Source organism: Sander lucioperca, chromosome 6 (genome assembly GCF_008315115.2).
Source record: "Sander lucioperca isolate FBNREF2018 chromosome 6, SLUC_FBN_1.2, whole genome shotgun sequence".
Taxonomy (NCBI): Eukaryota; Metazoa; Chordata; class Actinopteri; order Perciformes; family Percidae; genus Sander; species Sander lucioperca.
This window is the reverse complement of record NC_050178.1, coordinates 42,367,383-42,380,696: the sequence shown is the minus strand read 5'-3', so window position 1 is coordinate 42,380,696 and position 13,314 is coordinate 42,367,383. Positions and strand designations below refer to the sequence as shown.

Genomic DNA, 13,314 nt, shown 5'->3' with positions numbered 1-13,314 from the left:
GTATACGGTTAGAAGATGGCTGTGTCACAGCGTGTCTGACTATACAAATCACAACATGTGAATAGGAAAATTTATTTATTTTGTCACTTATTGGGAACAGTAGGCTAGATGGAGCCAATTACTAGGGGTGTGCATTGGCACTGCTCTCACAATTCGATTCGATTACGATTCACCAGGTAACGATTCGATTCAATTCGATTCTACGATGCATTGCGATGCATCAAAATTCTACTGCACACAACAAGGCAAATTTTTCATCAGTCATGAGGCAATACAAGCAGTCAGATATTGAACAACAGATTTCATTGGCTGCTATGTGTGTATGCTATTGAAACTTCACAACTTTATTGTCCACTCAAGGCCATAAAATAAACAGCGACATAATCGATTATGGCACTTTGCCGCATCGATGCTGAATCGTGTATGCCCCGCATTGCGATGCATCGCCGAATCGATTATTGTTTACACCACTACCAATTACCTCCAGGATCTGCGCTAAGCTAGGCTAGCGCTGGGGACATCAGACAGAGTTACGACAGGCACGGAGATGACTGTGTATGTATGGACTTATCTAACTCTGGTGGATACGGTGAGTAAGCTCAAGTCCCAATAAGTCGCCGTGTTCCTTTAAGGAGAAGACTAACCACTGCGAAAGTACCTATTCTACTCTTGCTTTGTACAGGTTAGGTTACCAGATAGCTTACATTACACCCTTGAAGTAAAGACCCAGGAAACCAGAGTAGAGTGTAGTGCTTTAAGGTAGGAGCTTTATATTTTTGTAAAAAAGACTTTGATCTTCAAAAGCTACCAAAGGTAAAAAAGTAAAAGAAAAGTAACTTCAATATGTTCTCAGTAGAGGCAGAAAGAAGGGACTTAATGAAAAGAGAGGGTTTTACATATAACTACACAAATGCAATATAAGTTTACATCACTAGATGTCTCTAATGCAAGACAAAAAATGTAACGGCAGAACAGTACCGCCATCTCAGATAACGAGGTGGCTGGGGTTGCAGTGGGGTGGCTGGGTGTAAACTTCAAGACAGAGCAGGACAGAGGCGCTAACGTTTAGCCTGCACTTTAGGCTAAACAAAAATACACTGGAATTCAAACTCTCCATGCACACTGCTTTAAATCCAAAGCTCGAAAGGCTGGCTGTTGCTTAGTTACTAATCTATGATTAGACAATCACTGTTTGTGAAAGGGGTTTGGCAAATGGTCAACTGAGGTTCGAGTTGGACAAATAAGCCAACTATGAATGTTAAGTTGATACTGTGACTGATCTCAAAACTCTTAACCCTCTTAAAAAAGATCTTAACAAAGATAATCTACCATGTTGTATATATAAAATAAAGCATGATTATGCACACACATGGCCTAACAAAGTCATTTTGATGATTAGGATTCATGTCTGAGTAAAGGAACTGGCAATCTTCTCTTGTACAACCTACTAAAATAAAGTCTCTTATCCAGGAAAATGCCTACGATCCATCCTTGCTAGATCGCAGTGAGCAATGTCAAGATCATGAGCTTCTTGTTCATCTAATCCAAATTGATCTGATAATCACAGCATGTGACACACATGGTGCAGTCCTCCCTGCTTAGAGCCACAAATATATCAAACTAGTGATTCATTTTCAACGACTGAAGTGACAGTGAAGTGACTTGGGTAACACAATGAACAAGGGTTGGAAGGGTCAGTCAGCACCATATTCTTCGCAGAGATGTGTTTTACACCCCCCTTCTCCAGCAGAGGAAAAAACTGCAAAAATGGCTAATGATATCAAATGTGCAGTCGGATTGAAAGACATCAAAACTTTATGGCACTGCATTATCTCAAGTCTTTATGATTTAAAGGATATACTCTCTCTGTGAGTGATGCAGTGGGATGTGGGAGGCACGGCCATAATGGCTGGAAGGTAAATTGATCTCATTTTGTTGTTCTATAAATACAACAACAAATTGAAATGAATGCCTGTGATCATGACTGACAAGCAAAGGCCGATGTAGAGTCTGTCCCAGATGACTTGGATAGCACAATGGCCAAGGGTTGGACACAAGGCGCGGAAAAACAGAAGGCAGAAGAAAAACTAGTATTATAAAGCCTTGCAGTCTTGCTACTTTCTGTTAATTAAATATATTCAAGCCATATTAAGTCATCTGGGTGTGCTAGTTAGCCTGCAGTAGCTGCCTTTCATGTTCAAATGAGTCCTACTTGCCTATAGCCTTCAATGTAAGCTTCCCTGCTGACCTTCCAACATCATGCATGCCATGGTTATGAAAAGATTTTAAAAAGAGAAAGATTTGCTTTTAACTAATGAATCCCTTCATTAGCCTCCTAATCAAGTTCAGTCCATTTACCTGACTTCTTTCCAAAAGAAATGTAGAAATGTGGCTCTGACTACTGAGGTTTCAACCAACCAATGAGATTATGTCTGCCTCCTGAGGAACTCTAACTCTGAGACATGTTTGGATAAATAAAACATTTACAGTAATTTGCTATGCGGATATGCGTGCTAGCAGGCACCTCTGAACATTGTCGAGTGTTTGTCTGCAGCTGCCAGGATCAGCAAAGCACTAATCCTCCGTTTGCTCCCATTCTCAGTCAAAGAGACCACACTCCTTCACATGGCTTTTTAAGCTATACAGCCAGGGTGGAGAGGTGTAGGCAAAGCCAAAATGAAAAGCACCAGTCAGCTGTCCACAGCAGCCCTTGTCAGGTAGTAAAACTTTCGTCAAGGCAAAGTAATGAATTCATTCCTTCTGGGCACATTTAAGCTTTCAGTATTCAGGCCTGGCGCTGCTCACTCACACTGCTAACCTCCATAGAGAGTCAGAACTCCACTTCACAAGCAGATGTTCAATTAGAGGCAAATAAGGAAATTAGAGATCTGATGAGAAATAATGTGAAGCGACATTTAAACATGAGAAACAATGTTTTTAATAAGAATAACAGCATGCAGCCTAAGAATGAGAATCCTGAAATAGCAGTTATGGGCCGTCCGTTCATACGAATCATTTAATCACCACCTTTATTAATACACCTGTTCCCATACAGCGCTTATTAATTCCAAGCCATTATAAAATTAAGCCCCGAGACATTTGATGGGACTCTTATTAAAATCTCCTTGAAACAGAACTAAGGCATCCTGAAAAGATAAGAAGATATGCGATAAGCAAATTAATGCAAAGCTGGCTGCTGTGCCTCTTCCACAGTTTTGGTGTTCTCCTGACACTGATTCTTTCTGGAGTGCGTCTGGCAGAGCAGATGGGCCTATAAATGGAGATCACTCTGCGAGACATCTCTTCATTTACGTGACAGCCATGCTTATTTGCTCTGCCAATGTAGGAGGGATATACAATATGCAAGAGGGACAGTGTACCAGGGGGTCATGACTACAGATAGAATCTGGCCGATCCAGTTATAGCAAGTGCTGTTCCCTCTACAGACTAATGGACTAATCAACATCCGGACAACATACAGATGCCCTCTTGTGTCTTCTCACTTTAACTCAATAAGCCACTTTTGAGCTACTTTAATTTTTAAAGTCTTTAAGTCTGAAGTTTGCACCTACAGCTCTGGCATTGACAGACACCACTTAAAGCTATAAACACACCTAGCAGATGCTTTTTAAAACAGCTCCAGGCACGAAATGAGTCAGAGAACATCCTTCGGTAGTAATTTCTTATGCTCACTGACTCATACGGCACACTTGCTCTTCAACGTGTGTGTGTCAATAGTTTGGCAAAAGTAAAAAGCAGAATTAAAGAGGCCTCAAAGTGTAGATCTGAGCTCAATTTGTGACAAGTGATAAAAAAAGAAATATGGGTGGAAGCAGGGGTTGACATTCGGGCCAACTTCCCAACGGCATTTGAGTTATTAAAAAGTGAATTGCGCAGACTTTGAAACAACCATTAGTGTGTCAAGCTACTATAATGTGGCCAATTTGGAGATTTGATGGAGTTTTCTTTATTAGAAAGATACGTGTAATTTGGACATGGAATTACTGTGTAATGAGATATAAACTGTGTTGACCCGATTTCTTTTCCATAGAGATTTAAAATATTGGGAACTACAAAAACATTTTCCACATTGTCTTCTTGCCAGTATTCATCATTGTAGAACTTAAATGAGTTAAATGTGACAAATATAAATATAGATAGCATATCTATAGGCCATCATTGGTAGTTAGGCTCACATCTGTTCTATTCAAAAGTTGAAAGGTGAAACTGAGTCAAACATATTTTGTGACCCATAGTAAATTCTGTGAGTGATAGCACATGATAATTTGTGATCTTTAAAGTCAAACTGAAATTAAAATAGTTTTTTGCTCAGATATCAACATATTTATATTGGTGTTTGTTTGGTCAAAATTGTAATTACCAAAATGAAGAAACTGAAATGTAATTCACCAGCTAGTGACCAACGATGATGCCATTGCTTTGTGATTTGAGCACATACTTTACTCTGTGATTCTGCGCATTTCTCCATGTCGTGATTCGAATCAAATCAGCTAGTTAGCCTAGCTTGCTAGCTTCCACTTTCCATGTGAAATAGAATTCTTAAAGCCCGATGGGTCCTCCCAAATGTAGAACACTGTAAAGGGATAGACGTCTCATGGTACACAACTGTCGCTATGTGGGCTTGTTGGGAAAGTGGACAAAATGGCTTGCATCACTGTTAGAGGCAACAGGGTTATGACATGACAATTTTGGCTTGACTTTCATTTTTCAAATTTATCTTACACACATTGTACTCTCTTGTTTATACAATCACAAAGTAGAAGACCTTTTGACAAATCAAGTCCTAACCACAACAACCATTCTGGTCAGAGATGCCAACAATTCCTGCCATCAGGCCAGAAGCCAGTGGTGTAAACATTCCTAGTCTTTAGCCTGCTAACTGTAGTTTGTAACCCACGGCCATCCCAACTGATTGTCTAAATAAGCTGTGATCTACAATGTAAATGTGTGATTAAGACGCAGCTTATTTGTACTGACCCACAGTGAATGCACTGATGAATAAGGCAATGTTGATTTAGACACTTTAAACCAGTGAAGAGGGAGTGTTTTCCAGCAAGATTAGTGTTTCTGTCTTATCATTTCACAACCAAACTAACCAATAAATGTTATTTTGATCACTGGCCAAGCAGGCCAAATGACAACGGTTGCTGTGAGATTTCATGGCAACAATATGCATTTTTTTTTTTTTATGTCTCCACGCTGGCGTGGCCAGAGGCATTATGTTTTCAGGCCGTCAGTCCCTCATTCTCTCTCTAGCTGGGCCTACTGCATCCATATCAACATGTTGTCCTTTGTTTGGTTTGCTGTACCATACAACACACATCACACCATACATTCACCCATCCACACACTGCAAACACGACTGTTGTCTTCTACACCTACAGACCCCACCATTAAGCTTGTGTTTAGTTAGGTTGTGTTAACATGTCTAATTAGATAAATAAACTACTTTTTGACTGATCTATCTGTGTGTGACCTCCCTTTTGTTGCCGGCCCTGAGCCAGGTGGTAACAACGGGATATCTCAGGATCACCTTGTGGAAATTTCTTCAAATTTGGCACAAACATCCACTTGGACTCAAGGATGATGATTAGAATTTAGTGGTCAAAGATCTGTGCTGCCAGGTTGAAGATGTGTGTGAAGCATCCATGTTTTGACAAAAAATACACCTAATACCTTTTTATTGAATTCCTTAAAAGTCCTTACTACATATATTAAAAGAGGCAGGACCAACATGGATGTAAACTGCAACTTGATTAGTTGGAGGAGGCATACAACAGTGAGGCGGTAATTGTAGTAGACAAGGTTTTAGTAAATGCATCAAGGACTAACCTTATCTACTTAATAATTTTTTTTTTTTAATTTAAAAAAAATAAAAGAAGGTAATATTGTAACTACAAAATATTCACACCTTGTTAATTTTCACATCTCACTACGTGTTTTGTATATTCAGTAGCGGTGGGAATCACCAGAAGCCTCACGATACAATATCATCACGATACTTACGTCACTATACGATATTATTGCGATTTTAAACATATTCGATATTCTGCGATACATTGCAATTTATTGCCTTTTTTTCCAACTTTAATTTTTTTTATTTGAAATGATGTCCCCAAAAAGAAAATGTGTCATCTGTTTTATCTAAAAAGATAAATGTTTGGTCATCTCACTTCAACTTTATTGCTGCAAAATGGGGATTGTCAAGCAGACAAACTGACCAACGCATATATAATAAAAGATCGATAATTGGCGTCTGTGTATCAATACAGTAAAATATCACAGTATGCTGTATCGATCCCCCCCCCCACCCCCCACCCCTAATATTCAGTAAGAAATATAAACTATTATTACATTGGAGATTACTTAAACTAAGTAGTTTAATTTCTGCAGTGCAAATAGTTTGCATTTGCACTCAATACAGGAAAGGTTCTGACAGCTTTACAAAGACTAGCCATGGTATATGAATTTAACATTGCTGATATTTGGGAGATATTATATACCGTCTCTAGTTTCCCCCTCTTTTCGCTAGCATCCTTCCTTTATGTTTCTTTCTATGTGCCCTGGGACTGTACATCTCTCGCTGTTTGAAACCACTAATGTTGGGTAAGAAAGAACTGATACAACTTTGATCAGATGTTTCCTTGGCAACAAGATTCCGTGCTCACCTTGTTCAAAGATGTCACTCAAATGTACACTCCCAAGTGCACAATGACTGCTAGCAGTTATTTTTCATGTAACAAAAGGATATAATTAAGGTTGGTTCATAAATTTGTATAATTGAATTTGTGCTCATTTATAGATAGTGTAATAAAGATGACTTTAAAACAGTTCAGTTATTTTTTATAATGTGGATTTCTTCATTTCCCTGTCACAAAAAGGGGAAACAACAACAACTAAACATCAGTATTGGCTATAGGACAAATTGTTATTTTTAACATGGGTCTCGGCCCAGAATTTCACAATCTCTGCTTCCCTAATTGTGTGTCATCTGTGATGTGTGCACCTACGGACACAGTGGAAGCCCAACTGGCATTTTGACTGGGAAGCAGTTTGCCAGGTGCATTTTGTTCTTGGAGCATCATCTCCCCTCAGTAATTATAATACACATAGAGGATCAAATTCTGCTTGCCCAGGAAATCCAGCCACCAGCAGGGTTCATATTCCCCCCCCCACCCTCCCCCCCAGTCTAAAAACCTTTTTTGAGAGGTATGATGCATAACCTCGAAATTCAGTACAATAAAAGAAAAGAACATTTTAGCATAAAGCATTTGCATCACACTGCCATATCTCAAACCTCTCTTAGATGTATGACCTTTTGGACCGCACTTACTAAATGGAATTGCCATGGATACCTGGGGCGTGCTGGATTTCTCACTCCTGGGGGAGGAGAGGAAGGGACCGGAGTAAGAATGCTAAGGAGCAAAACAATTAAGGCTATGTATAAATAACGTATTTTGTAAACTAAAGCATTAGATCCTCTTCTTTTGTTATGTGCACCACAACACGCAACAAGGCAACATGTGTCTGCTGTGCTGATGTTGCGTCTGAAAACAAAAGTGAGGGGGTTTGGCCCAGCCACACCCAAAGCACTGTAATGCCTCCTTCCAGTGGTAAACACAGTCTTCAAAGGATTAAAAGATCCAGCACAAATATATGCATGACTGCCAAAGCCGATAGATATTAATACTGTACTCCCAGTCTTTAAAATATGGTGTTGAGCAGCATCGGGACGTCAGCACATCCTGCAGCAGCTGACTGAGTGTGTTTGTTGTGAGCCCCCTAACAAACTTGATTTCCTCCTGCCAGTGACATATTGAAATGGTGTGCTTTTTAGGCTGCTCTCCATGGCTGACATGGCCCAGTTACACACTTATCAGCAAGACCTGCTCTGCGCTCTCAGCTGCTTTGTTCCAGCTGATGTCATCTAAACCTCGTCCCTGCAGGGTTGTCTGGGGTAGATAAGACATCCCCCCCCCCTGCACTGGTCCTCTGCAGAAATAAAGGGGGCTGCCGCTATGAAGATGGATTACCCAGCTGGTGACACTAGTTCCCTTTCCGCTGAAGCCACTGTGCAGCGCTAACGCAATTAAGGCAATTAATCTTCAACCAAAGGGGTTCACAGCTACCTCTTCTGAGGTTACACCTTTCTGTACAGCATAACTAAACAGACCAGCTCAGACATGCACACGTACACAGACTGTGCATGCTTACAAACACAATTCTTTTATCCGGGCCTAATATGTACAGAAAGAAAAAAAATACAATAAACAAGCAAGAAATACAGCAATCATGCTTATCACACAGCTGATGTGTGAAACCAGGATGTTGTTCCATCATCTGCAGTTCACTCATTTGCATCAGCAGGCTGCTTTCACCAAAGTCTTACGGTTTTCAAAACAACCAGCAGGATATGGTTGGATACTATAGTCGACCTATTGGGGAGTCGTTTAAAACTGTTCTAATGATTACCACAACAGATGCTGGACATTTTTATAGTGTGGCATACAACGCAGGGGTGTGCATGCGTGTATGTCACAGATGAGAGAAATAGATGAGATAATAGATAGGAAATAGAGTAAGGGGGAGCTGTAATCAGCACATTTAATAGCTCTGGCATGTTCAAGCGCTGTAAATAGTTGCTCCACTTCCTAGCTGGCAATACAGTCCAGCGTCATGGTCAAAAGATTTCCTTTTAATGCGATACAGCTGGGAATGTTGAATTTTAATTTCAGATCCGTGCTTCTTTATTCTTAATTTTGGAGCGGCGGCACAGGTGGTCTGAGCCAATTATCATTTATGTAAAAGCATTAAAACACATTTCTGAACATTAAACAGACTTTCAAAACTGAACAAAGAGAGAGTTAAAGAAATCCATCAACTAGTTGTCCATTATCATGACTCTCTTAGTGCCCCAAAGAACTCAACTAAATGACTGCAGTAAATCCATTACAGTTACAGCTGCAACAAAAAGAATTCCCTCATTTTAATTATTTCAGGGTAATTAATTAATTACACTTTTTTTTATCACATCAGTTGGTCATTTAGTTACGAATAAGTGAGAGCACTGGAGGACATATGTTAGGCAAATGATGATACATATTTTCCCTCTTGTCATTTATTAAACTCTGTCTGTTAAATTAAGCTATTTGCATAGTAAGAAAACACACTACTAGTTCCCACAAGATAACATGGAGTCATTGGCTATCTTGACTGGGGCTCGAGGACAGAACATGCGTCTTTCTAACCAGATAAAGGGGACGCCATCGAGTCTGACCAGATAGAGGAGACAACATCTAAACTGACAAGATAGACAATTGACGACATCAAATTCTGTTATGATTGTATTTCACACATAAATAAGCTACTGTTTGAGGCTTACGGCAGTCACTTTCTGTACTTGTGCTGAGTACTGTAAACTGATTCTACTTGCAAGTAAAGTAAACTTTATTATAACTTCAGTTTGGTTTGGTTTGGTTTTATTTATGGATATAGAAAGGGATAACATGTAAAAGCGAAAAACACTTGTTTCCAACATGGTCCCTGATGTAAGAGAAACGAGACATACAACACATGCAAAAACACATACAGTCCTTCTAAAGTTAAAACAATTAAAAATAAAAAAAAAACTACACATCAAAATACCAGATAAAACACCATGAACTACAAAAGTAATAAATTACCCTATCCCCAGTCTAGATTTTATTTTCACTTAATTGTCTATTTTATTCCACAAGTAGACCCTAACTTTACCTCTAAAATCCCTTTTTGTTGCTGCCATTTTAATATGAAGTGGAAGACTATTCCATAAAATAATTCCTGTATAAAAAAACGATTTTCTTGCTTCACTATTCACACATGGCACCTTACATGAACGGACACTGGCCCTAGTCTCATGGGCATGTTGAGTGTGTACCATCAAAATCTGAAAACCCAAATACTTTGGGGCTACACCATTAATAATACTGTACATATGATTGAGTTTAAGTTGTTCCACCCTAAGCTTGACAGGCAAAAAATCAACCCTCTTAAACTCATTTCTTCCCACATGATACCTCGAAGGTTTAGACAGTATGAAGCGGATCATATTATTTTGCATAATCTGCATCTTGTTTTTCATTTTCATCGTCAGACCACTGTACCATGCTGAACATGCATAGTCAAAATGACATTGAATGAGTGCTGAGACGAGAAGTTTTTTTATTTTGGAGTCAAACTGCCTTGTATTACGGTATAAGAATTTCAATTTGCAGGCACTCTTGTTCAGTAATTTCTCTACAATGGAATATCCTGACAGTGTCTGATCCAATGTAATACCTAGATATGTAACAGAATTTTTTGCTTCAATTTCATTGTCGTTACATGTGACTTTTAGTACAGGTGCCTTTTGTAGCTTACGTTTGGTGCCAAATAGGATGCACTCTGATTTCCCTAGGTGCAATGACATTTTTAAGCTCTTCACTAAGAGTGTCTTCAATTTGGTGGATATCTTTTCCAGACACTAGTAGTGATGAGTCATCGGCATATAATAACAACTTACATTTGACTACAGCTGGCATGTCATTTACATATATAAGGAATAATAAAGGGCCTAATATCGAGCCTTGGGGTACACCGCATGTTATTTTCATGGGTTCAGACAGGACTCCATCAAAATCACAAATTTGATTTCTTATATCAATTATCATATTTGATAAGTATGATTTAAACCATTTTAAAGAAGCCTTCCCAAAACCCATGCATTTCAATTTGGATAAAAGAATAGAGTGGTTCACTGTGTCAAATGCTTTTTGTAAGTCCAGTAACACCATGCCAGTATAGTTACCTTTTTCACTTTCTTGTCTGATGTAATCACAAAGATAAGTGAGGCATGTGTCAGTGGAGTAAGCAGATCTGAATCCAGATTGGAGGTCATAAAAGTGGTTCCGTCTATCCTTTGATAATGTAATTATTCTAACAACAAGTACCTACAGTGGTAGAATTTCAGGAATATAAAGCATCACAAAGCGTCTATTTAACATTGGGACAGACACTGCCATTTCATTTATCACTTCAAGAGGACGTCAATGCAAAGACAAATGTGAAATCAATCCGAGCTATGAATTCAAAACAGAATCAAAATGGTCCAGGTGCTGAGAGGCTGAAATGTGTGATGGAAGTGGCACAGGGCGAGTGAAGGGCACCAGCAGCGAAACCACTATGCAAATTCCGCGCCACTTTGTTTGACAAGCAATAACACCGCTTTGTATATATGCAAAGCCTGGCAAGACACTGTGCACACAGCCCTGCTGTCAGAGCAGAGTCATGCTAGAGTGGTGACACCCAATGGATGACCCCTGCCTGCAATGAGGCTACCAGGCCAGACTTCCCACTTCATTCAGAGAGACACACACAAACACTGGCTAAAGTTATCACATGCACATATCACATCTCAGGGGTCAAACATGACAGGATGCCAAGATTGCCCTCTGTTCCACAGAAACCTGGTGTCAGAAGTTGAATGATTTGATTTCTGGAGCCTTTTTTCATACCCCCACTGAGGTGAAACGTACCTGATTAGCACTTTGAATTTACTCAGCAGCCGGTCTGTTTGGTGATCCCCAGCGAGCAGGAATATAAAATCTCTCCATACAACAATACTACATGCCACAGTGACTGGAGGCTTTAAGTATACCTTGATTCAATACTTTTGAATTTCTGACTGAGTAATACATGGACATGGCAATCTTGGATTGCATTAAAAATTTAATATTCTGGTGTACAGATGTCAATTCATCCCTATAAAGAATTTAAGTATTTATGAGGATATTTTGCCCTATTTATTTTTTGATAGGGGACAGTAGGGATGTGACAGGAAAGGGAAGGGAAGGTCCTTAGCCAGACTCAAACCTGGGGATGTTTCAATTACATGGACAGAATCATAAACCCCTGCGCCACCAAGGCATCAAACTATACGGGACAATTTTTATGGTGTAATTAGGCAATGCCCCCTTTTGCGTAACTATTTTGCAGCAGAGTAAAGCCAGCTTTCAGACCAAAAACAGCCCTGAATTTAAACAAGGCAAAGGGACTTCTTTGGTAGGTATGTGTTGTTTCAGCTAATGACAATGAAATATGAACCAGGAGGGTCAGTTTGAACACAAGATCCACAACTTTGAAGGCTTAACGGACACCAAAACACCGCACAGTTCACTTTTACACACAGTTTATAATACTATGAGACAGGATTTCACAATGCTTTAAAGTTATCACGGACGCAATTTTTTTTTTCCTTTTGTAGAAACGATTGTGAAGTAAACGTCACAAATGCAGAGGTCATGCTACAAAGTAACCTGCCAGGCACGTGTGCTTGCACTTACAGTATTTGATTGGCCAATGCACCACCTTGCCAGATGATCCTGCATTGCTTTGCAGTGGACGTTGAGTCAGGTTTGCTGGACAACCGTGCTTTGTTTTGGCTGAGTTTTTTTTGTAATGTCACCCCTGCTGTGTTGTCTGTCTGAACAGCCAAACAGATAAAGTGAAAAAAAAATCCAGCTTTTAGGTTGCCTCAGGTCTGTTGCCATTAATGCTTTGAATAATTTTACAAAATATCTTGTGGTAGTAAATATAATATTTCACTCTACAGTAGATTATCATTTTTAGGGAAATGTACCTTCCCTTCATAATGTATGTTTTAATGCTTAGAGAAGGGAGGTTTTGAATCAAGGAAGAAGTGAAAATGTGATGCACGAATTGCTGATTTTATTTCCCATCATATGGGACTCTCGTCAATATTGCAACCAGCTGTGTGCAACATTATGTCAAAGATGACTTAAATTGAATGTTGCATATTCAAATGTGAAAAAGATAGAACATCTGGAAGGAGCGAGTGTTGTTTTAGCACAAGACATGTCTGTATTAATATATATGAACACAGGGAACAGGGATCCGTACCTGGCTACAAGTAATGAGAACACAAGCGAGGAGAAGTCAAGCCTCACAGTGGGGTAAAAGCAGAACAATGTGTGTAAATGTTGCGTTACCTGTTACTTTCTTGGAGTGGTTCGCTGCCCTTGCGCCAAGAGATCACACCCCAAGGCGACATCTTGGGCTTGCACTCAATGAGCACATCTCCTCCAACCCTCACCAGCGTCTGGCTCCTCAGTTGGTTGTGAGAGAAATCTGGGGCAACAGCTGAGACAAGAGCAGCATATTAAAGCCTGTGTTTGTAGAAGCCTCACACCTCCTTTCCTAAATTATCTCTGATAATTTATCAGATATAAATTTAATCGCTGATCATTGTTTCACCAT

At 39.5% G+C, this 13,314-nt stretch overlaps 1 protein-coding gene across 1 annotated transcript in view; it reads right to left on the bottom strand.

Moving 5' to 3' along the window:
• Positions 1–13,314, bottom strand: part of cntn4 (contactin 4) — a 159,983-nt gene that overhangs the window by 30,861 nt on the left and 115,808 nt on the right. Inside the window, exon 11 of the mRNA XM_031280507.2 lies at positions 13,047–13,197. Within this exon, the coding sequence (XP_031136367.1) occupies positions 13,047–13,197 (151 nt within the window). The remainder of the gene's footprint in view (positions 1–13,046; positions 13,198–13,314) is intronic.